Below are 21,715 nucleotides of genomic sequence, written 5' to 3'. Positions count from 1 at the left end.
TTATTTATTAGGAGCTTCATGTTGGCATGTTCCCAAGTAAAGCCAGCTGTGACCCCACGTAATTTACAGTCCCAATCATGACCCTATTTCCCCCCTCCACCCAGGCTGTGTCATCAATCACATTCACCAATGGGGCAATTTCACGGGTTGTAGAGATCACTCCCCTCCAGTGGCTATGAGTAACCCTGGGATACAGCCTTAAGAGAGATAAGCCTGGAATGTGCATTTGTCTTTGACTCCCATGCCGTTTCATCGGTTTCCCATCCTCCCCTTCCTATGGCAACTCGAGAGCAGGCCAGGAATGCCTTGCGAGTTGACATCAGGTGGGCTTAGCATATCATGCCAAAATACCAAGTCTGGATTATGTTCTCAGTCAAGAATAATCCAGAGTCATTTTTAACTATTTTCACATGGGTCTCGAGAGAATAGGTTTATTCATGCCAGTTTGTAAAAGTCCAAGAACTCAAATATTTATGAAACTCAATGCTTTTTGGAAAATGGGCCATGTCTGCATATTTCCTCACATCTGCTATTAAGTCCAAAGTGGGCACAGGAGCTGGAAAATATTATGCAATTCAGAACTTGTCCTTTTATAGTACAGAGCAAGACAATTCTCAGAAGTTTTCTCATTTTTCATCATCTTGTCTTCTCATCTCAGGAATCTTTAGTCCAGGTTTGTCGTCTTGATTTCATGTTTGGCTCATTCTCTGCTTTTAAAGAAGTTAAAAATGGAACATTTTGTTTGGAATCTATCATAACAAAAAGACCGCAAGATTTTTGTTTGTAAGGAATATGTCCAAATGTGGAACTGACCAATTCTCCATTCAAGGTTCACTGGCACCATTTTTTTTGCTCCCTCAAAATTCTGTGTGGTGCCATTGAAATTTTTCCAAAAAACAAGAAGTTTCCAACAGGTTTTATTTGTGCAATTTATTTATTTGTCCGCTATCCCGATCCTCATGGGTTCTGAGTGGTGTATGTGTGTTAAAATATCAATATTTTGAACAGGGAACAAAATAAAGCAATTGCTTGAGCCATCAAAGTATCTTAGCACACTTTTAAAATATTTTTTTTTTACTGAAACAGCAAAATAAATGCTAATTATCTGAAAAATGCCAACCTTGCTTACCAAGTTTTGAACAACCAGGGGAAAAAACTTACAAAGAAAAATGTATGGCTTCTGGGCCACAAAGTTTTGCCTATTTAGCAGATTAGGTCACATCTCTGACAATTAGGATTTAAGTTAAGCCCTATCTGGTCTAGATGAACTGCTTCTGTAATATAAGTCTTTATATCAGAGGTTGCCAAGCCCCACTGGGACTGTGGCATGCCAGAAACTGGGCCGCGCAAACAAATGAAGCCCCATCCGTGGGATGGAAGCAGCGCATGCAACCACGCCCCCTCCAGTCTATGGAAGAACCTCTCTCCACAGAACCGCTTCCTGGTGTCCCAAAAGGTTGGGGACCACTGCTTTATATTGGACTATGTCAAAGCTAAGGGACACGGTGGCTCAGTGGCTAGGATGCTAAGCTTGTTGATCAGAAAAGCCAGAAGTTCAGCGGTTCAAATCCCTAGCACCGCATAATGGAGTGAGCTCTCGTTACTTGTCCCAGCTTCTGCCAACCTAGCAGTTTGAAAGCATGTAAAAATGCAAGTAGAAAAATAGGGATCTCTGGTAGGAAGGTAGCAGCTTTCCGTGCATCTTCAGCGTTTAGTAATGGCAGCCACATGACCATCGAGACGTCTTTGGACAGCGCTGACTCTTTGGCTTCGAAACAGAGATGAGCACCGCCCCCTAGAGTTGGGCACAACTAGCACATATGTGCGAGGGGAACCTTTACTTTATGTCAAAGCTAGTACCTGACTTTTAGCATTTTGATACTTCATTTTTACATCCCCTGTGAACATAAGTATTCCAGATGGGACTTAAAGTAACAGAGAACAGTCAAAGGCAAAAGGGCCATTTGTCAAATCATGTTTTCATTGTTCTTGTTCCCTTTTTTGCATTCTTCTGTATCACAAGATTGGAAGGGCTAAACCTTAGAAGCTGCACTGCCTGCCAGTAGAAATGTTTTCCAGAAAGGTGAAACTGTTCTTGGGTATATAGCCCATTCTTTTACACACCAGTAAAACTTTCAGCAAATGGTATGAAAAAGTAGTCGAATATTAACCTGCATTTAAAATTAAAAGACCGGGAGAAGGTATAGGTCTTTACCTGAAGTTAGAAAAAGGTGAATTTCCCTGGACATAAAGTGGGTGCTATGCAGAGGTGATATTCAGCTGGTTGAATGGATGAACTGGTAGCGTAGATCGCGGGTGGGCCCCTCCACCCGCCCCAGTGCTATGCCACTCTATTTGGCCACGTTTTTGAGGCCGGGCGCATGCACAGACTGCACTCGTGCAGGGGGCGATCCAGTGGTAAAAATAAGTGAAATCCACTGCTGGTGATATCACCAAAAAGACCCTAGTCACTACTTATTCACCTTGGCTTTCGCAAAGCTGGAAAAGATCCTCTGTTGATCATCTCCTAGCACCAACGGGTGGTGGAGATAGGAATCCCTACCAAATAATGTTTTGATTTCTCTGTCAGGTGCTTTAAACTGCTTAGAGGTAGCTCAGTTCATAATGAGATAGGTTCCCATCATCAAGTCCAATCCAAGACTTTGAAGTTTTGTGCACAGGGTGAAGTTGCACATGTGAACAGTGGTAGGATTCAACTGGTGTAACAACCGGTTCGCTGAGCGTGTGCTTTGCATGTGCGCGGTGCATTTGAAAACAGCTCAAAAACTTACCTTCTACTGCAGCCCCAGTGAGTAAAACAGCTGAGGCATGGCAATCCGCTCTGCTGCGCCGATCAGTTGGGCTTCAAACAAAGGGAATATAGAACAGACTAATGCAGGGGCGGGTGGGCAGGGCCAACTGGCCACTGGAACAACCAGTTCGCCCGAACCAGTTCAAACCGGCTGAATCCCACCCCTGAATATGAGGCACTTCCGCAACTCAAAATTGAATGACTAGATACATGTTTTGCTCATGTGCTTTGTGTAGTCCACATGTGCCTGTCAGTCCTTTTCTGCTTTTCTGCTTGATGAGATTAGAGGTTAGCTATGGGTGCAGGTGATACTTTTCATTTTATTACTAACTTGATGGATGGATGTCTGCGCCTGGGCACTGAAAATTAATTCCAGGCCTGAACTCTGGAAGGGGCATCTTAAACTAAAGCTGTGGTTTACTTGGGTTCTTGTACTTCGTTTTTGTGACATTAAGTATCCTCAAATCTCTTTTAACTTGTGAAATTCAAGATATTTTAAGATTGAGAGTCTTCTTTAAAAAAAAAAAAAAGCCAGATTCATTTTCCAGGCATTTTGTTTTAAGTTGTGGAGTATGTTCTTTCAAAGGTTTTTAATCTTTGGATATTTTTTCTTGTCTCCTTCTCCTTCCCCCACCTCCCTTTTCTTCCTTCTCCTCCCCCTTTTTGGGGGGGATCAGAGCAAAGAAGATATTTACTTTGTAGTCTTGAATAAAGAGGAAGGTTCTGGCCTGGGATTTAGCGTCGCAGGAGGAATAGACCTGGAACAAAAATCCATCATCGTAAGTGGTGACTGCATCTTTCTTCTAAGTGGGTTGCAAAGCCAGCTGGAAATTAGATTGAGAACTCTTAAGTCATGTGTTAGCTGTACGATCCTATTGTGAACGTTTGCTTCATTTTGTACCCCATCTGCCGATGCTATCAGAGAGGCAAGTGGTCCTGCTTGCCAGATAAACTCTGATGCATCCAAGTTTGCCAAGGTAAGTGCCTGTGATAGGCTCACACAGATCTTGGCGACTGAAAATCCTAACGTTAGCTCCATCCATGCCTTATCTTCGTTCCAATTGTATGCTTTGTATTCCACGATTCCCCGAGCTGTACTTGGTTTTTCTACTGGGACCTAGAAAAACTTTTAAAAGGGCTGCAAGAAATTACATTAACTAAACATTTGCGTCTTATATGAACTGCAACTACTCACCTACATAGAGCAGTGTTTTAGTAGGATCCTTAGATTTTGGGCAATATCAAATGAAATCTTACTTAGGCGATCCAAATTTATGTATTGAATTTGCTTCGTTTCTAGGTGTACACCTAGATTAGTGATGGTGAAATGTTTTGGTGCCGAGTGCCCAAGGCGTGCGCGCACCGCCTCAAAATGCAATCCAACTACCCTCCACGCATGTGCTCCTCCCTCTGTACATGCACCTGTCCATCTCCTGCATGCGCACCACCTCCTACGCATGCGTGGCAGAGATCCAGAGATCAGCTGGCCGGCGGGAAGTGTGCGCGCATGCGCAGTGGAGCTGGGCTAGGGCGATGGTTGGCTTGCCTGCAGAGAAGGCTCTGTATGCCACCTGTGGCAGGCGTGCCATTGGTTCTCCATCTAGATGGTTTTATTTTTGCTCAGCTGCAGCCTTTTGACCCAACTTAGTTTTGGGTGCATTTGAATTTATTTTGTTTTTACTTATAGTTCACTCAGGAGTTCAGTGTAACTTGCTTAGTGTTTCTGTGTGTTTTTTCTGAAGGATTCCATGCATTTTACTAGAGTTCTTTGATGGTAGAGATGAATTCCTTGAGACTGAAGGCAAAAGCCTTTCTCAAGTGAAGTTCAATGGTTTGCCATTGTCTCCTTTCTGGTGTTTTATGACTCCCCAGCCCCACACGGGACTTCCAAGTGTCTCCCATCCAAATCCTAAACGAGTCCAACCCCACTTAGCTTCTCAAAGTCAGCCAAGGTCAGCTAAATGCTGCCACCTGCTGGGACAACTAAGACTAGGACTGTGTCAAAGTGGGCGGGGGGTGTATCAGTGAAGCTTCGGATAAAATTTTTTGAAGCTGCAAGCAGAGTGAAGCTGCCATGTTATTTTGCTTATTATTTTGGGATTTCTGCTGGTATTTCCCTTTGCTGGAAGTATATGGAGAAATCTTCAAACCAGCCTGGAGGCAAACTGCATAATTTCTGCCCTTGAACGAGGCAAAGAGCATGGTTTTTGTGGAGCAACGAATCTTCTTCACCCCAATTGCAGCCCCCCCCCCTACACACACATTTCCCCTTTCAAAATCATCTTCCAAAAAAATGTGTGTCTGTCTCGGGAATTTGGCTGAAAATATTACAAGAAGCATCTGTTTTAAACATTTAGAAGCATTTCTTTCTGAGTTTGGCTGACGTTCCTACAGAGGGCTATATTATCTTTCCATCAACTTCCACAGAGCCTTGGCTCACATGATCAAATTCATCTGCATTGTGTAGCTATTTGAGAACTGGGCAGGTGGGTTGTTGTGTTTCACTATCGTTGGTACTCATTAGGCAATGGTGGGATTCAAATAATGTAACAAAAATAGGGACCACTTTGGGGGTAAGGTAACAGCACTCTGTGTGCCTTCGACGTTGAATCATGCCGGCCACATGACCGTGGAGACGTCTTCGGACAGCGCTGGCTCTTCGGCTTAGAAACGGAGATGAGCACTGCCCTCTAGAACCAGAAACGACTAGCATACATGTGCTGGGGAACCGTTACCTTATATGTATAAAACCGTGTGCACCTGTGGTGGGATTCAAATAATTTAACTGGTTCTCTGCCCTAATCATTAGCTGGGTAGGTGGGGCTTGGTGGTCATATGACTGAGTGGGCATGGCCAACTCAACGTCACTCAGGTTGACCGGCGCTTCGCCTTAGCTGTTACAATGTAATAAGGGTTAACGGGAGAGGCAGTTTCTGTAAAGAGGGCAATAAAGATTAGGCTAGAAACAACACCAGAATGTTTCCTTCCTGCCTTCCTTTCAGGATTAGCCCTGTAAAGTGGAAAAAACAAAATAAGATTTCTTCCAACAACCGGCTCTCTGAACTGCTTAGAAAATTAACAACTAGTTCTCCTGAATAGGTGCAAACTGGCTGAATCCCACCACTGCCTTTAAGCAAGAGAACACACTCCTTAGCTCTCTGTATTATGCCTGGCTTGGAAGCTTCACCAAGGACAGAATGCTAGCCTAGATTGGCCCTTAGGGTCCAGTTGTTTAGTTCACAGGAGTTCAATGACTCAGAGGTTAAAGACACTCTGAGCTTGTCAGCTGAAAACCTGACAGCCTGGGTCCAAGACCCAAGCACCACATAACCGGGTGAACTCCCATTCCTGGCTCCAGCTTCTGCCCACCTAGCAGTTCAAAAACATGCAAGTGCGAGTAGATCAGGGGTGGTATTCACTTACTTTCCCTACCGGTTCGCAAATGTAAGCACCTGCTCAGCCTTCCGCGCGTGCTCTTTTGGCTAAAAAAGGGTCTAAATGGGATGCCATGGAGCCGGGGCAGGTTGGCAGGGCCACCTGCGATTTCCGCTACCAGTTAGAGCAAACTGGCCTGAACCGATAGAATACCACTTCTGGAGTAGATTAATAGGTACCACTTTGGTGGGAAGATAACAGCATTTCATGCATCTTTGGCATATAACCATACTGGCCACATGACCACAAAAATATCTTCAGACAACGCTGGCTCCCGTATGAAGAAACGGAGATGAGCCCCATACCTTAGAGCAGGGGTTGGCAACCTTAAACACTAAAAGAGCCATTTGGATCTGTTTCCCACAGAAAAGAAAACACCGGGAGCCACAAAACCCTTCCCGTACCTGACTATTATCTGAGCTGCCCCAGAACTAGCATATGTAGTTGAATTAAATGTTCTGTTTCCTCCTGAAACTTTTCTTGGATTTATCCATGGTTGGCTGTTCTGACCCCCTTCCACGCCTGTGAATAAACCAGAACACAGGCTTGGCTGTTTGCCACTGTTTAATTACTGAGATAACGAATCCTTTGGCTGAGGGCCCAGACAACTCATGTTCAATAGAGTAGCTCTGCAGCAACCCAGATAATTCAAATGAAGCAACGCAGATAGTTCAAACGAACAGACACGGCTAGAATACACAGATAGATTTTCTTAACTACTAATTCGAAAGGTTGTTTCCTGCAAATGTCCCCTCCCAACGCCTCACCTATAATCTCTACTGGGAGGGGCAAATCCACAGCCACCTGTGCTTAATCATCTTCTGTGAGTCTGCCTACAGAGTTGCTGCTTCCGTTTCTCAGCCCTTTTCAATCTAGCATAAGGGACAAACTGCCTTTGATCCTCCCCACTGCTCCATGCCTCAGGCGCCTCCTGGTGGCCAACCAGCCTCTCTGGTCCCTGCTCTGAGTCTGAACCCTGCACAGGGTCCTCCACATCGTCCAGGGCAGACTCATATGATTCCTCGCTAACCGAGTCCATCAGCAGCTGAACCGGATCCTGCTGGGCCACAACAGTTGGCCTACCTGGGGTCGAAAAGCTCAATAAATTGCATGCCAGCAGGTATCACACATTGGCAGTTGTGAAGCATATTTTGAGCGACGGAGCCTCAGGAGAGGGATGAAAGAGCCACATGGATTGCTGACCCCTGCCCTAAAGTCAGACACAACTGGACAGGGGAAACCTGTACCTTTACCTTTTCTTAACCTTCTGAAATACATGATGCTTGGCTTCCAAAAACTATGTCTCTAACTAACATTATCAGGGAAGTTTTCCATAATAAATGGGGCTGCCAATTGACATATTCATTAGATTTATTGGCCTTCACTTTTAACCAGAACATGATTCAACATGCCTCTGTTTCTTTAACATTGGCTTTGCTCTAGGTTGGGTGTTTTATATTTCATAGTAATTGACAAATAAAATGCTACAGCTGGCATTCTTAATAATAGGAGCCAGGTTCTTTTAAATTGGATATTATCTCACATTTCTTCCAGAAGTTCAAAAGGCACCATTGCTGAACTTCTGCTCATGTGAAGATTTATAGAAACCAGGAGACCATGAGTTCTAGTTTCACCTTGGGCACAAATCCAGCTGAGTGACTTTGGGCCAATCACTGTCTCTCAGCCCTAAGAAGTAGGCAATGGCAAACCATGTCTGAAATCTTGCCTAAGAAAACTGCAGGATCTTGTCCAGGGCAGTTGCCAAGAGTCAAGACTGACTCGAAGGCACTCACAAATCAATTACCGTATTTTTCGGTGTACAAGACGCACCAAGATTTTGAAGAGGTCAATTTTAAAAAGCTTTTGCACTCTGCAGGCCTCCCAAACCCTCTGCACACCTAATTTTTTCTGAAAAATGGGGTATGCAGAGTGTTTGAAAGGTTTGCAAAGTGCTCCTGGGGGCTGGTGGGGGGCAAAAATGAGCAAAAAATAGCCCATTTTTCACAAAAATAGGCTCATGTTTTGCCCCCCAAAAGGGCATGCATAGCCTTTAGGAGGCTTGTAGAGTGCTCCGGGGGGGGGGGAGGGCAAAAACAAGCCAAAAATGGCCCATTTTTCACTCATTTTTGCCCTCCCCAGCCCCCAGGAGCACTTTGCAGACTTTCCAAACCTCTGCATGTTCATTTTTGTGAAGGGGGGGGGGAGTTCGGGAGGCCAAAAATTATGTATTCAATGTATAAGACACCCCCAGATTTTCACCCTCTTTTTTGGTGGGGGGAGTGTGTCTTATATTCTGAAAAATATGGTAGTTAAACTGAGAAAAGGATTTAAACCTTTTAAATCTGCTAACAGTTCTTTGATCCATTGACCAACTTCATCCCAATGTGTCTTCTTGAAGGTCCATCGGGTGTTTTCCAAAGGGGTTGCTTCCCAGGAGGGAAAAATTCACCGTGGTGACCTCATTCTTTCTATCAATGGCACTTGTTTGACGGGTTCTGTCCATGGAGATGTCCTCAATGCACTCCATCAGGCCAGGCTCCATAAATACGCCATCGTGGTCATCAAGAAAGAGAAAGACAGAGGAAGAATGCCTACTCGGAGCAATGAAATGCCTACTTCTGATAGGCCAACTTTGGTGGCTGCAGCTACTGGAAGTGAAGCAGGTACTGTACTGTATGGGTTAAGTGGCATTTGAAATGAATTCACCCACCCCTCTACTCTCTCAAGAAATCATAGCAGTGATGGGGAGAGCTGCCCCCATAAGATTCATACTCCTATGAATTGTAAAAAAAATGTGGATGGAATAAGTGAAAATTGAGGGACGCGGTGGCTCAGTGGCTAAGGCGCTGAGCTTGTCAATTAGAAAGGTTGGCAGTTAGGCGGTTTGAATCCCTAGCGCCGTGTAATGGAGTGAGCTCCCGTTAACTTGTCCCAGCTTCTGCCAACCTAGCAGTTCGAAAGCATGTAAAAATGGAAGTAGAAATATAGGAGCCACCTTTGGTGGGAAGGTAACAGTGCTCTGTGCGCCTTTGGCGTTTAGACATGCAGGCCACATGATCACGGAGACGTCTTCGGACAGCGCTGGCTCTTTGACTTTGACACAGAGATGAGCACTGCCCCCTAGTGTCAGGAATGACTAGCACGCATGTGCGAAGGGAACCGTTACCTTTACCTTTAAGTGAACATTTCAAAATACATTCAATTTTCAATTGGAATCCTTTAGCATCCAAATAATCCTTTGAAAAATAGGAAGATGTTTAAATATCTGAGGCCAAAACAGAACTGAACTGCTAGATTTTCAGACAGAACAGTTGGATATCTGACAGTGGCTCTCAGCTTTTGGTTTATAAATCAGATAATAAATGCGGACATTTTATTCCCAGAGACATTTAGATTTATACACGTTTGTATAATCCAAGTTCAAGTATTTCAACAGCGTAGCTGGAGCCTTGCTGCCACAGCTAAAAACGAAAGTCTCCGATGGTTCCGGTCTCCATTTCAAAGAATAGAAATAACATAAGAAAGGACTGCAAAATATGATTTATACTTTCCAAAGATTTGGAGAACCAGACGTGTCTCTGGTGTATTGCCACAGTCTGTTTTGTGCTCTCTGTGGTATGACCCCTTATAGGTGATTAACCTGTATTTGATGATGAGAGCCAATTTTCTGATTTACCCCCCCTTCTCTCCAAAGGTTCAAGCAGAGACCTGAATGGGGCCATTTGTGTTGAACTTTTGAAGACTTCTGCTGGTTTGGGTTTCAGCCTGGATGGTGGGAAAGCTTCAATATCTGGAGACAGGCCGTTGCTCATCAAAAGAATTTTTAAAGGTAATTTGGGCAGTTTTCTGAGAATCCTGGTTTTTTTTCCTCGGCTAAAGACAGTGCACTGCCCTTTTTGCAAGTCTGAATCTACCCTATTCAGTGCACAGATTTCCTGCGTAGTTTTCACAGAATCAAAAAGGAGACCTATCTTCCCCGAATAAAATAGTTAGGTCAGCATTAACAAAAAGAATGCCCTCCCGAATCACTTCCTGATATTTGTGCTGTTCAAACTTCCAGCTTGGTTAGATCTCGCCCAACAGACCAGCCAATAACTAATCTGCTTCCTCTATGCCAGTGCTTCTCAATTATTTTCTGTCATGCCCCCCCCTAGGAAGAAGAAAACATTTCGCGCCCCCCCCCCGCGCGACTGTAAATAGTATCATTTGTCTATAAAATTGTTATAAGTACACCTCTGCATAACATAGCACACCGGTCTTTCCTCGTCTCCCACCGTAGTCACATGCTTTCTTTCCTCTTTCCCTCTTACTTGTCTATCCTTCCTTCCACCCTCCCTTCCTCCTTCCCTTCCTTCCTGCCTCCCTTCCAGTTCCCTCCTTCCTCTTTCCCCCTGCTTGCCTGCCTTCTTTCCCTCCTACTTATCTATGCTTCCTTCCTTCCTTGCACCTCCCTCCCTTCTGCCTGCCTGCCTTCTTTCCTCTTTCCCTATCCTCCTATCCTTCCTTTCTCCCTCCCTCCTTCCCTGCCTCCCTTCCAGTTCCCTCCTTCCTCTTTCCTCCTGCCTGCCTGCCTTCTTTCCCTCCTGCTTATCTATGCTTCCTTCCTTCCTTGCACCTCCCTCCCTTCTGCCTGCCTGCCTTCTTTCCTCTTTCCCTATCCTCCTATCCTTCCTTTCTCCCTCCCTCGTTCCCTGCCTCCCTTCCAGTTCCCTCCTTCCTCTTTCCTCCTGCCTGCCTGCCTTCTTTCCCTCCTGCTTATCTATGCTTCCTTCCTTCCTTGCACCTCCCTCCCTTCTGCCTGCCTGCCTTCTTTTCTCTTTCCCTATCCTCCTATCCTCCCTTTCTCCCTCCCTCCTTCCCTGCCTCCCTTCCAGTTCCCTCCTTCCTCTTTCCTCCTGCCTGCCTGCCTTCTTTCCCTCCTGCTTATCTATGCTTTCTTCCTTCCTTGCACCTCCCTCCCTTCTGCCTGCGTGCCTTCTTTCCTCTTTCCCTATCCTCCTATCCTTCCTTTCTCCCTCCCTCCTTCCCTGCCTCCCTTCCAGTTCCATTCTTCCCTCCTTCCTTCTGCCTCCTTCCTGCCTGCTTGCCTTCTTTCCTCTTTCCCTCCGGCGTGTCTGCTTTTCTTTCCTTCCTTCCACCTCCCTTCTGCCCTTCTTCCCTCCCTCCCTGCCAGCAGCTCCTCCAGCATCCCAGCTGGAAGCAGCAGCACAACAGTCGCCGTTACCAGGGGCGAAGGGGTGGCGGTGGCAAGATCAGGCGACCGCCGCCCCTTTGTCCCTTCCCCAACAGCGGCTGTTGCGGTGGAGCTTCCAGACGGAATGCTGGCGGTGGAGCTGCTAGCGGGGAGGCGAGCTACGCGGTGGCGAAGACGGGCGGTCCCATGCTTCCCTCCCTCCCACCCCCGCCCGAGCAGGCTTCTTGCACAGCTCCAGCCCGCGGCTCCAATGAAAATCCACAGTCCGAAGTGCTGCCACTTCCAGGCGGCATATATTATGCCTCGCCCACGCCTTCACCGCCGTTGCACCCAGATGGAAAGGGAGCCTTCGCGCCCCCCTTTATGGAGCCTCGCGCCCCCCCAGGGGGGCGCGCCCCACTATTTGAGAACCGCTGCTCTATGCCATTATTGTCACCCTCTTTATCAAAAGTGTGTTGTGTGCCACGTTCCGGTGTCCTGCATAAGAAAAGCCAGCAACACAAGTTGTTGTTAGACTGTTGATCTGGAAACGTGGACCGGCACGAAGCGACAATCCAAAAGGAATCAAAATATGTGCTAACGTGGGTAGCTCACCCGCTCCTTATATTGTGCCCCACCTACCTTGTGTGCACACCCACCCCTCCCACCGACTGCTTGCTGCTAATACGGCCCCCACAGTCCAGCCACACCCCTAGCCATCCATCCTGGCTCATCTTGCCCAGTTTCCTGCTTCCACCCTCCCTCCGACGATCAGCTGTTTTACCGCTCCAATGAACAGCTTTTTGTTACTCAGCTGGGTACAGTCAAGGCTCCACTAGTCAGGTGGCAGCCCCGTGGATGCAGGAGCGATCAGCAAGTTAAAGTCTGAAGGTTCCTTCAGCCCGTGGATGATGGAGCAAAGTGATGCAGGCCTCTCGGATGGCGGCTCCTCCCCATCAGGACGCCATGGTGGCTTGGCCATTGCCGCCCATGCGCACATGTCCACTCCTCCCCTGCCCGAATGGCAGCCTCAGCCCATCTGGTGGCCGGGGGCTGACATTGTGGCCCATTGGCTGCCAGCAGAGCTAGCAGCAGAGTCAGCCGAGGAGGAGGTTAGGGAGGGCCTGGGCCGGCTTCGGAGCCTTTGGAAAGCTCTGATAAGGAAACAGCTTCAGAAGTAGAGTGGGGCCCACCCCCAGGTGGAGAAGCAGCTGTCTTCGGGGCCTGAGCTGAGTGAGGGGAAGGAACAGATGTGTGTATGTGTAGAGAGGAAAGGAGAGGAGAGCAAAGGAAAGCAATAAGCCGGCTCTCAGGGAAAAGCAGACATGGATGCTAACCAGCCCCTCCCTGGCTGGGAAACAAATAGGAGGGGTTTGGGAGTGGCCAGTTGTTGCAGACAACTGTTCGTTTGTAGGATACAGCAAGCAATTCGGATTTCTAGGCCAGAACTGTTGGGACTAATTACGTCTGGTTTTTTGTTTAAATGGAAGACTGTTCCTCCTATTTGAAAAGGGGTTTCTTTTTTACTTTGAGAATAAACAGCTTATCATTACTTGCTAAAGCTGAGTCAGAACAAAATGCTCAGTGCATCTTTAAAAAAAAACACCTATAGAGGTTTTTGTATATGAACTATAATGTACAGTTAGCGCTCAACTTATGACCACAATGGAGTCCAAAATTTCTGCGTTTTGCCCCATTTTACGACCTTTCTTGCCACAGGTGTTTAAGTGAATCCCTGCAGTTGATAAATTAGTAACCCGGTTGCTAAATGAATCAGGTTTCCCCCTGGACTCTGCTTGTCAAAAGGTTGCAAAAGGTGATCACATGACCCCGGGGCACTGCAGCTGTCATAAATATGAACCAGTTGCCAAGTACCTGAATTTTGATCACGGGGAATACTGCAAAGGTCATAATTGTGAAAAATGACCATAAGTCACTTTTTTCAGTGCCGTAGTAACTTTGGACCCTAAATGAAGTGTTGTAAATTGAGGACTTGCAGTGGTATTTGAAGAACCTGCTTTAACACATTCAGTTGCATCCAGACAACACACTAACCCTGGCAAGGGTTAAGGTGGGTCAGCCTTTTTTTTTTTTTGCAGCTGAGTCATTTTGAACTGAATGGAAGAATAAGAACTGATAAAAGAATTCCAAGAAAAATTCAACAATGTATTTGTGAACTTACTACTAGTTGAACTTGATATGAATGATTTTTTCCTTTGTTATATCTTCTCTATAGTTTAGAAACGAGTGATAATTTTCACTTGATCACCCTTAGCAACTCCATCGCTAAGCAATGTGGATTCTAGATGATCATACGGATGCTGCAAAGGTTGTAACTGGGAAAAACGCTCATAAGTCACATTTTTTTTTCCAGTGCTGTTGTAACTTTGAATGGTCACTAAATGAATATGTTGTAGGACTCCCTACAGTTTTAACACTACAAATAGTGTTTTATTTTTTGCGGTCTTTCTACCAATCTGCACTTTGATATTTCTGCCAACAGGTGGCGCTGCTGAACAAGCTGGAAAACTGGAAGCGGGGGATGAAATTCTTGCCATCGGAGGAAAATCCTTGCTCGGACTCATGCACTACGATGCGTGGAACATCATCAAGTCTGTCCCAGAGGGGCCCATTCACCTGCTGATCAGGAAGCATCGGCTGCCGGAATGACGGAACCCGACCCCTGAATTTCCCACTTCCCTTTTGAGCACAATCTTACCAGTTTTGTTTGCCAGGAGCTGGAATGGTGGCATCTGGGATGTTATTCTCCTAGGTCAGAATGGTTTAATCAGCCGAGAAATACTGAGATATGTTGGCAAGACTGGTGTCGAGCATCAATATGGTCAGGCAGCTACCCCACGTTTGAACCTCCTTAGAGGTCCTATGAGCACAGTTTAGTTCTCTGAATTGCAATTGACTTGTTCACGGAGAAAAGATAAACAAACCAGAAGGTAGAAGGAACGCAAGTCATCCCAGTGGCTGCTGGCTGCACTGCCTCTCTGGATAGCAGGTGCAACAGCTCATAAAAGCTGAGATATCTTCAAGAGAGTCCCCTAAACCCTGGAGCTGACCTCAGCAAGGAACCGATTTAATGTGTTCTTGTTTTGCAGATGGTGTCCGTCTTTCACCCTCATGGAAGGTGCCATAATTTCTTCCTTCTTACTGAATTCTTATTCAATCTTTGCCACAGATGCTCGGAAGCAATGCTTTGCGGTTATGGTCTGCTCTCTCTTCAGTACACCTGGGGAGGGCGGGGGGAGAACATAGGATATGAAAAGGCTACGAAGGAGCTGGTGCAAAGTGAGCCCGCCACGAAGCCTGAAATAGCTGATACCAACTATACAAATCCAGAGCAATAGGGGGTGGGTGGGGGGTGGATCCCTAGGATTTTATAAATCAAATCGATGGCTTTCTGTGTCTTTTGCTTTTAATGCCAAAGACGGCACAATAAAATGTTTTGGCATTAGTTCTATGGAAAGTTCGGTAGTATACAGGGGCAAAAAAAGAAAAAAAAAAGGATTGCATTTGGTTTCTTCTTATTACATCGAAGAGTTTTGGTATCTTGTTTTCCATCCCACGGGGGTGATTGTTTCCAGCATTTGTAGCTCATTGAAGATGAGGCTCTCCGATTCAGTTCTGGGCATCTCCAACTCATCAGTCTTGGATATCAGAACTTGCAGACCTGGAAAAGGATTTTGCCAAAGATCCAAAAGAACCGTTGCCAACTGGAACAACAAATGCTTAGCTTAGAAGGACCAGTGGCCTGATTTGGTGAAAGACAGCGTCATATATTCATCTGGAAGCCACTGCACCCCCCCCCAAAGGACACCTCAGGTTTAGCCATGAACTCATTTTCATGGTCCTTCTTAAACTCTTAGCACTCAAAGAGAAGTATTTGCCGTAACTTTTGTAAACTGATAACTATTTATTGGGAAACGTACTATGTATTAGGAAACCTGAGTGTCTTTTAAAACGTCTGAATGATTTGAATGTGTCTCTTTGAAATTTTTACATTTTGTAACTCAAACTGAGCGATGAGATTGTCCAATATGGATGGCTGCAAGGGTTTTCTAGATATACCAGGTAGTTTTGACTTCAGATGCTTTTGTGGATCCAGCATGCTTTTAGTTTAAAAACAAATATGAGAATGTCTGAGGGAAAAAAATATATGTGTTTTCTATTGTAGAGGTAAGAATTTATTTGAGGACTTGGGAAATGCTCATGAAAATGTCTCGACAGTCAACATTAAATCACCAAATCTGGATGTGACACTATATGCACATTGAAAAATAGATACAGGGAGAAAATATAATTAGAAACAAATGTTGTGTTTCTAGGACAGCTTAGTAGGAGTATAATGTTCAGTGTTTATCATTCAAAATCGCAGTTATTGGCCTCTAGAATTTAAATTCGAAGAATTTCATAGATCTGGCATCTTCCTAATGTTGAGGGAGAGACACGTTATTAAAATAAAGCAGTGAACCCCGATCGCATTTTTAAAGAAATGCACTCTTGATTTGCCTAAAATTGCATTCAATACTTTTGAGATGAAATGGAAGGAACAATTGATTCAGACAGTTTCAATCATGAAAGTGAACATTATTTTAGTTGTGCTCTGTTCCCGATTACTCCATGCATGTATCCATTGTTTTTTTGTTTCTTTTGCAATGATATGAAATCATTGGCTGTCACCCACTTCATTTTTACTTCCTTGACTTTTCATTCTAGTCTACAGCTTTTATTTCCTGATTGTTCCTCATGGAAGAGATCACCAGGTCAGATCTGCATGGCTTTCTGAAGAGCTGCCAGATGCTGCCACCTGCTGAGGCTTTCAAAACAAAGAGAAAAATTATAAACCCCCGGCCTGAAAATGTGGGTTTTCTGGATTTCAATTCTACATGGCCATAACTTCCAATTCTATTCTTAAATGTTGGTTTTAGCAGTTTTTTGTGCCTCTGTGGTAGCAGTTTCTTAAATAGGCTGTTAAAAGATTCTATGTGGTTGCACGTATTCCCTCTTAGATTGTGGAAAATGTGTACATTAGTTCACCATCTCGAAATGAAGAAAAAATACTTTTATGTACGCACTTCATCACAGTATCACATGCACTACTTCTGAATACTTCTCACATAGTCAAAGCACATGCCTGAAGAATCATTTTAGTGGGGAAATTAATTTAGGCTAAATGTAAATGTTGGCCTGATTTTGTTTTGTCTTGTTTTTAAATAAACCAGGATGGTGGGGGGTTGGGGAGAGGCAGGTATCAGCACAAAGCGGTATGATAATCCTTAAATAAATTGGGGGGGGGATTAGTTTTCAAGGAAATGATAAATACTTAAAAATTAATTAAATATATATCTTGTTCCTGTTGCCTTAAATTCCTATGTCAGTATCAAACCCTCAAATTCAGATTTTGAACACCAAATGAGATTTATATTTATGACAGCCACCAAGCCATAAGATCTTTGTGGTGAGTCGATTTCTATTGTATATTTGTTTGAAGCCACACATTCACAGGATGGGGTTGAATACCGTCAAAATGGCAGCTGCAACCAATGGGATTCAAGCAAAACCTCATTTTTATGTGCATCAGGATGTACCTTTAAAAAGGAGGGGCTTTGCATGCGCACAGCCTCTGTCATGATTTTGGGGGAATCCCCTACAGATGACCCCAATCCATACAGGCATTTACAAGAAGTCCTTTCAGAAAAAAATTAAATGCATTTAATGGAAATGTATTGCAAATGGATTGCAGTCCGCTTTGCTCCCATTGGTACAATATACAGTATTTAATCTGGTTAGCTCAGGGGTCCCCAAACTTGTCAACTTTAAGACTCGTGGAATTCAACTCCCAGAATTCTCCAGCCAGCTCTGGAGAATTCTGGGAGTTGAAGTCCACAAGTCTTAGAAGTTGACAAGTTTGAAGACCTCTGGGTTAGCTCCGAACTCAAGTTGTTTATTCTCCAGCACCTTGGACAGTTCACCCTCATGCTAGCTCTATCAAAAATCACAATTTCAAACCAGTTAGCACGATTGTATTCCACAGACTTCCTGCAGGAAGGGCTTAGTAGGCCACAAACAACTCTAATGAGGTTGGCAAGGCAGGCCTCATTATATCATCAGTCCCTTCCCTATTGGTTAGGCAGGCAGCAGAAGGTGGAGCTTGGGGCCCTGCAACCAATCAACAGTTGAGAGGCGTGTTCTGCAAAGTAGAAGTTAGGGGTCCCCCCCCCCCGAATCTCTGTATTCAGTTCTTTTTCTCAGAGAATTGGGGCAGTTTGCAATCTGAGGCTGAAGGGAGCTTAAACATCCATTTTCGCTTCCATATTAATGTTTGCATAAAAGGCCATTTCCATAAAATACTTCAGTTTCCTTTCCCAGTGATCATAAAGTGAATTGGTCACATGACCATATACCATGGTCGTAAAGTGACCCCTGTGGTCATTAAATGAACCCATGATTTCCTACGGGCTTGTTTTGCAAAAAACCAGAAGTAAATGCTGGTTTTCAGAACAACCATCAAAAAACACAATCCTGTGACCTCAGAATGGTCCTAAACGTTCATAAATGGCCATAAATGTGGCCCGGTAAGCCGAGTTCTTGAAATGTAGTCATATGACCATATGTAGGAGGCTGACCATCAAAACTTTGCATTCAGATCACAAGTACTCCCCCCCCCCCAGGTAAATTCACCAGAACTTCAAACAGTTGCTAAGCAACCAGTTGTAAATCAAGGCCTACCTGTATCTTTATACCGAAATGCTACATTTAAATTCTGATTCTGAATCACCATCTGTAAATCTTCCTCTGCTTGCTTTTTCCATTTTCTTTTTCCTGTTAAAGAGTGAGTTATCCCAAGCTAGTGCCACCCAGAAGCAGAGGCACTACAAATCCCAAAATCCTGTAGCCTAACATGGCCAAAGGGATTCTGGTACTTTGTAGAGCTCATGTGATATTAAATTTGAGCACTCTTGGCAGCTAAGTCGAAATTTGAGCACTGGCCAATTCCTTATCTACCATTCCACTGTGGACATGCTTGTGCTAGGCTAAAGATACCTTTAAATCAAGGCGTTTTGTGTGCGAATTCAACATCAGTCACTTGATGTATAGATGAAAAGTGAACTTCATATATTGTAATTTTATAAATATTAATTTGGAATCATGACAAGGGTATTCAGAATGTATTCAGTCTGTGTAAGTCCATCTGTTTGCCAGACACAAAAGTTAATTATGTGGAAAAAAATGAATATTGTTTAAAAGTTATGATTGATTTTATTTTTAATGCTGTGTTTTTTAAACCTTGCTCTAGACATCAATTATCTGTCCCTGTTACTGATGAGCTGTCATCTTGATAATAATAATTTGGGATTAGTGGGATCTGAAATTAGCATATTGCAGAAGCTGGGTGGGTGGAATATATATTCATCATGTCATAGAAAGTGGCACCCTGTAGGAATTAATTGATGCAAGCAAGTTGTACACAAAGACAATGGAAAGTTGGGAGAATTCAAAACCCAGCCACAACTGAGGAGACAGTAAACATGGATTATAGAGAGCAAACTAGATGCTTAGCAGGTTAATTTCTACCTTGGGAACATTTATGGGACTCCCAATGTATGACCTGACAGTCAGCCACAGTCAGACTTGGGTTTGCTATCCCCACTCCCCAGGGAATGTGGCGCTGTGTGTCAATCAAAACGCATGTAAAAAAGGGGGCGGGGCTTTGTGGGGCTACAGCCGCCATCTTGACTTTTTTTACTTCTGCCAACGCCACTGCCTCTTACCCTTTTGTATGAAACAGGCCACAATTCTGTGTGTGCTTTTGTTTTGTTTTTTAAACTGCGACACATTACTTCCAGTACGATGTTGTATATTAACCCGGTCGTTTTTTTTATAAATATGTCCTTTGTGTTCAGATTATTTTTAAATGCCTTGTTGTAAAAAAAGATAAGTGCAATAATAGGACGTAGACTGTGTACCTTTCCAAATGTGCTTTACTCCAGTTGTCTGGATGAGCGTCTCTTTAGAAAAACAAAAACGTTTCACTGCAGGTTTTTTTTTTTTTTAGTGACTTCCGAAAATAAATAATAATGTTACTTTATTGGGTTACTCTTGGTGTTGAAATACAGGAATCTTGAACGTTACTTTAATTTGCTCAGTGACGGTTTGTTTAAATCGTAGGTTTGGAAAATGTACTAGCTTATCAAGCATGGACTATAGCTGTGGTGGCAAACCTATGGCGCGTATGCCACAGGTGGCATGCAGCGTCCTCTGTGGGCATGCGAGCCGTCGCCCCAGTTCAACTCCGCCGTGCATGCATGTGCATGCGCCTCCCGCCAGCCAGCTGGTTGTGTCTCTGCCGTGCATGGGGGGGCGGAGGCATGCAGGGGAGCAGCACATATGTGTGGAGGGGGCAAGGCATATGTGGAGGGCATGTGTGCGTGGGGGAGTGAGGCACATGGGGGAGGGCATGCACGTGCACAGGAAGGAGGGGCTGTGCAGGGGGCACATCTGCAGGGGGGCTGTGTGCCTGCTGGGGGGCACATGCACAAGGGGGCGCACCTGCATTGCATTTTGGGGGTTCAGGTGCCCACATGCTTTGGGCACTCAGTCCGGGAAAGGTTAGCCATCACTGGACTATAGGATGGTTGAAAGGCCCACATTATACCCAAATGGATATACCTAAAAAGGGGGTCCCAAGAGAGGTGCTCAAAGCTGGAGGTGCCTGATGAGCTAAGAAGGCCTCATCCCCCATCCCATCTGTCTCTTAGTTCTGGTTTCAGTCTCGTTTTAAAATATTAATAGCAATAGCACTTAGAAACCGCTTCACGGTGCTCTACAGCCCTCTCAAAGCGGTTGACAAACTCAGCCTATGGCCCCCAACAATCTGGGTCCTCATTTTACCCACCTCGGAAGGATGGAAGGCTGAGTCAACCTTGAGCCTGGTGAGATTCGAACGGCCGAACTGCAGGCAGCCGGCAGGCAGCAGAAGTAGCCTGCAGTACTACACTCTAACCACTGCTCCACCACAGCTAATCTGTGTAGTTTTAATGTTTTACTTATTTTTTTACTTGTATAATTTGTAAGCCTCCCAGAGCCACCTTGTAGGGGAACTAGGAGGCATAAATATTTAATTAAATCCATTAAATCAATAAACATGTGTTAGCAGGGCTGTCCTCACAAAAGTGTCCAAATGCATTTTTCCTCTATTTACAAAAATGACCTTTTTCCCTCATGGAGGGCATATCCACTGAAACATAGTATTTTAACTGGAAATTAACTCCCCCTCCGCCCTCCTGATAGTTCTAATATCTTTGTGGAGCTTCTAGGGGAGCCAAGGTTATTCTTGCAAAGCAGTAAATTATATTTGCTTTGAAACATGTTAGCTTCCGATTTGTTTACCTCTTATTAAAACTTTTTTTTTTAAAGTCAATATAGAAAATCTTGGGAATAGCAAACAAGGACTGAAAACCCTCTACCAGAGGTGGGTTCCTACTGGTTCGGACCGGTTCGGCTGAGTAGGTAGTAACTCGGCCCTGCCACGCCCCCAAACCGGTTCTTTCTGTGGCGCCATCTTGTTTTTTGCTTCTGCCCATGTGCAGAAGCATTTTTTCAGTGCTGCGCATACACACGTCGCTTCCCTGAGTGAACCAGTAGTAGCAGCAGCCAGAACCCAATCCTGCCCTCTATATATTCAATATTCTCAATTTGTTTAAAACTAGGAGACCGAGTTTTAGTCCAACCTTAGGCAAGAAAACAGGCTTGGTGACTTGGGCTCAATCATTCATCCCAACTCACCTTAAAAAAAATGTAGTGCCAGTTTGGTGTCAAGGTTAAGGCAGGGGTGTCAAACTCAAGGCCCGAGGGCTGGATCTGGCTCACAGGGTGCTTAAATGTGCCCTGCAGGGGTGGCCTGGAAATAGCAAAGGACTGACCCGCGGTGCCTCTGCTAGCAAAAATGGGGCTTGGGACACTCCATTTTCGGCCTGGACAGCCTCCTGCAAGCGCTTTGCCAGGCAAAATGCATACTGTTTTGGCCACCAAAGTGCTCCAGGGGGCCAGCTGACCCGTGTTCCCTCCCCTCCCAGCTGGCTTACAGAGGAGAACTGCAATGCTCACCCGGCCTTCGAAGAAATCCAGTTTGACCAATGGCTGGTCAAATTTTTTAACAACTGCAATTTTTTTAACAACTGGTTCTTAATGACTGGCTGAGTGTGTGTGGCTGGTTGGGGGTCCTGTGACTAAGTGGGCACGGCCAGCTCTATATCACTTGTATGGGTGGTAGCTGTATGGGA

The 21,715-nt window shown here is 44.9% G+C and overlaps 1 protein-coding gene across 5 annotated transcripts in view; it reads left to right on the top strand.

Annotated features, from left to right (window-relative positions):
* The window catches only part of PDZD2 (PDZ domain containing 2), a 361,218-nt gene extending 341,473 nt beyond the window's left edge, over positions 1–19,745 (top strand). For all 5 annotated transcript variants that reach the window (XM_081942592.1, XM_081942591.1, XM_081942595.1 and 2 more), the window contains 5 exons: positions 3,490–3,591; positions 8,646–8,910; positions 9,942–10,076; positions 13,924–17,241; positions 17,276–19,745. In XM_081942592.1, the coding sequence (XP_081798718.1) occupies positions 3,490–3,591; positions 8,646–8,910; positions 9,942–10,076; positions 13,924–14,090 (669 nt within the window). In that variant the 3' untranslated portion in view covers positions 14,091–17,241; positions 17,276–19,745. The remainder of the gene's footprint in view (positions 1–3,489; positions 3,592–8,645; positions 8,911–9,941; positions 10,077–13,923; positions 17,242–17,275) is intronic.
* The last annotated feature ends 1,970 nt before the right edge of the window (positions 19,746–21,715 follow it).

This window comes from Natrix helvetica (assembly GCF_964273705.1).
Source record: "Natrix helvetica genome assembly, chromosome: 2".
Lineage (NCBI taxonomy): Eukaryota > Metazoa > Chordata > Lepidosauria > Squamata > Natricidae > Natrix > Natrix helvetica.
Note: the sequence above shows the minus strand (reverse complement) of the source record. Positions and strands in the feature narration are given on the sequence as shown.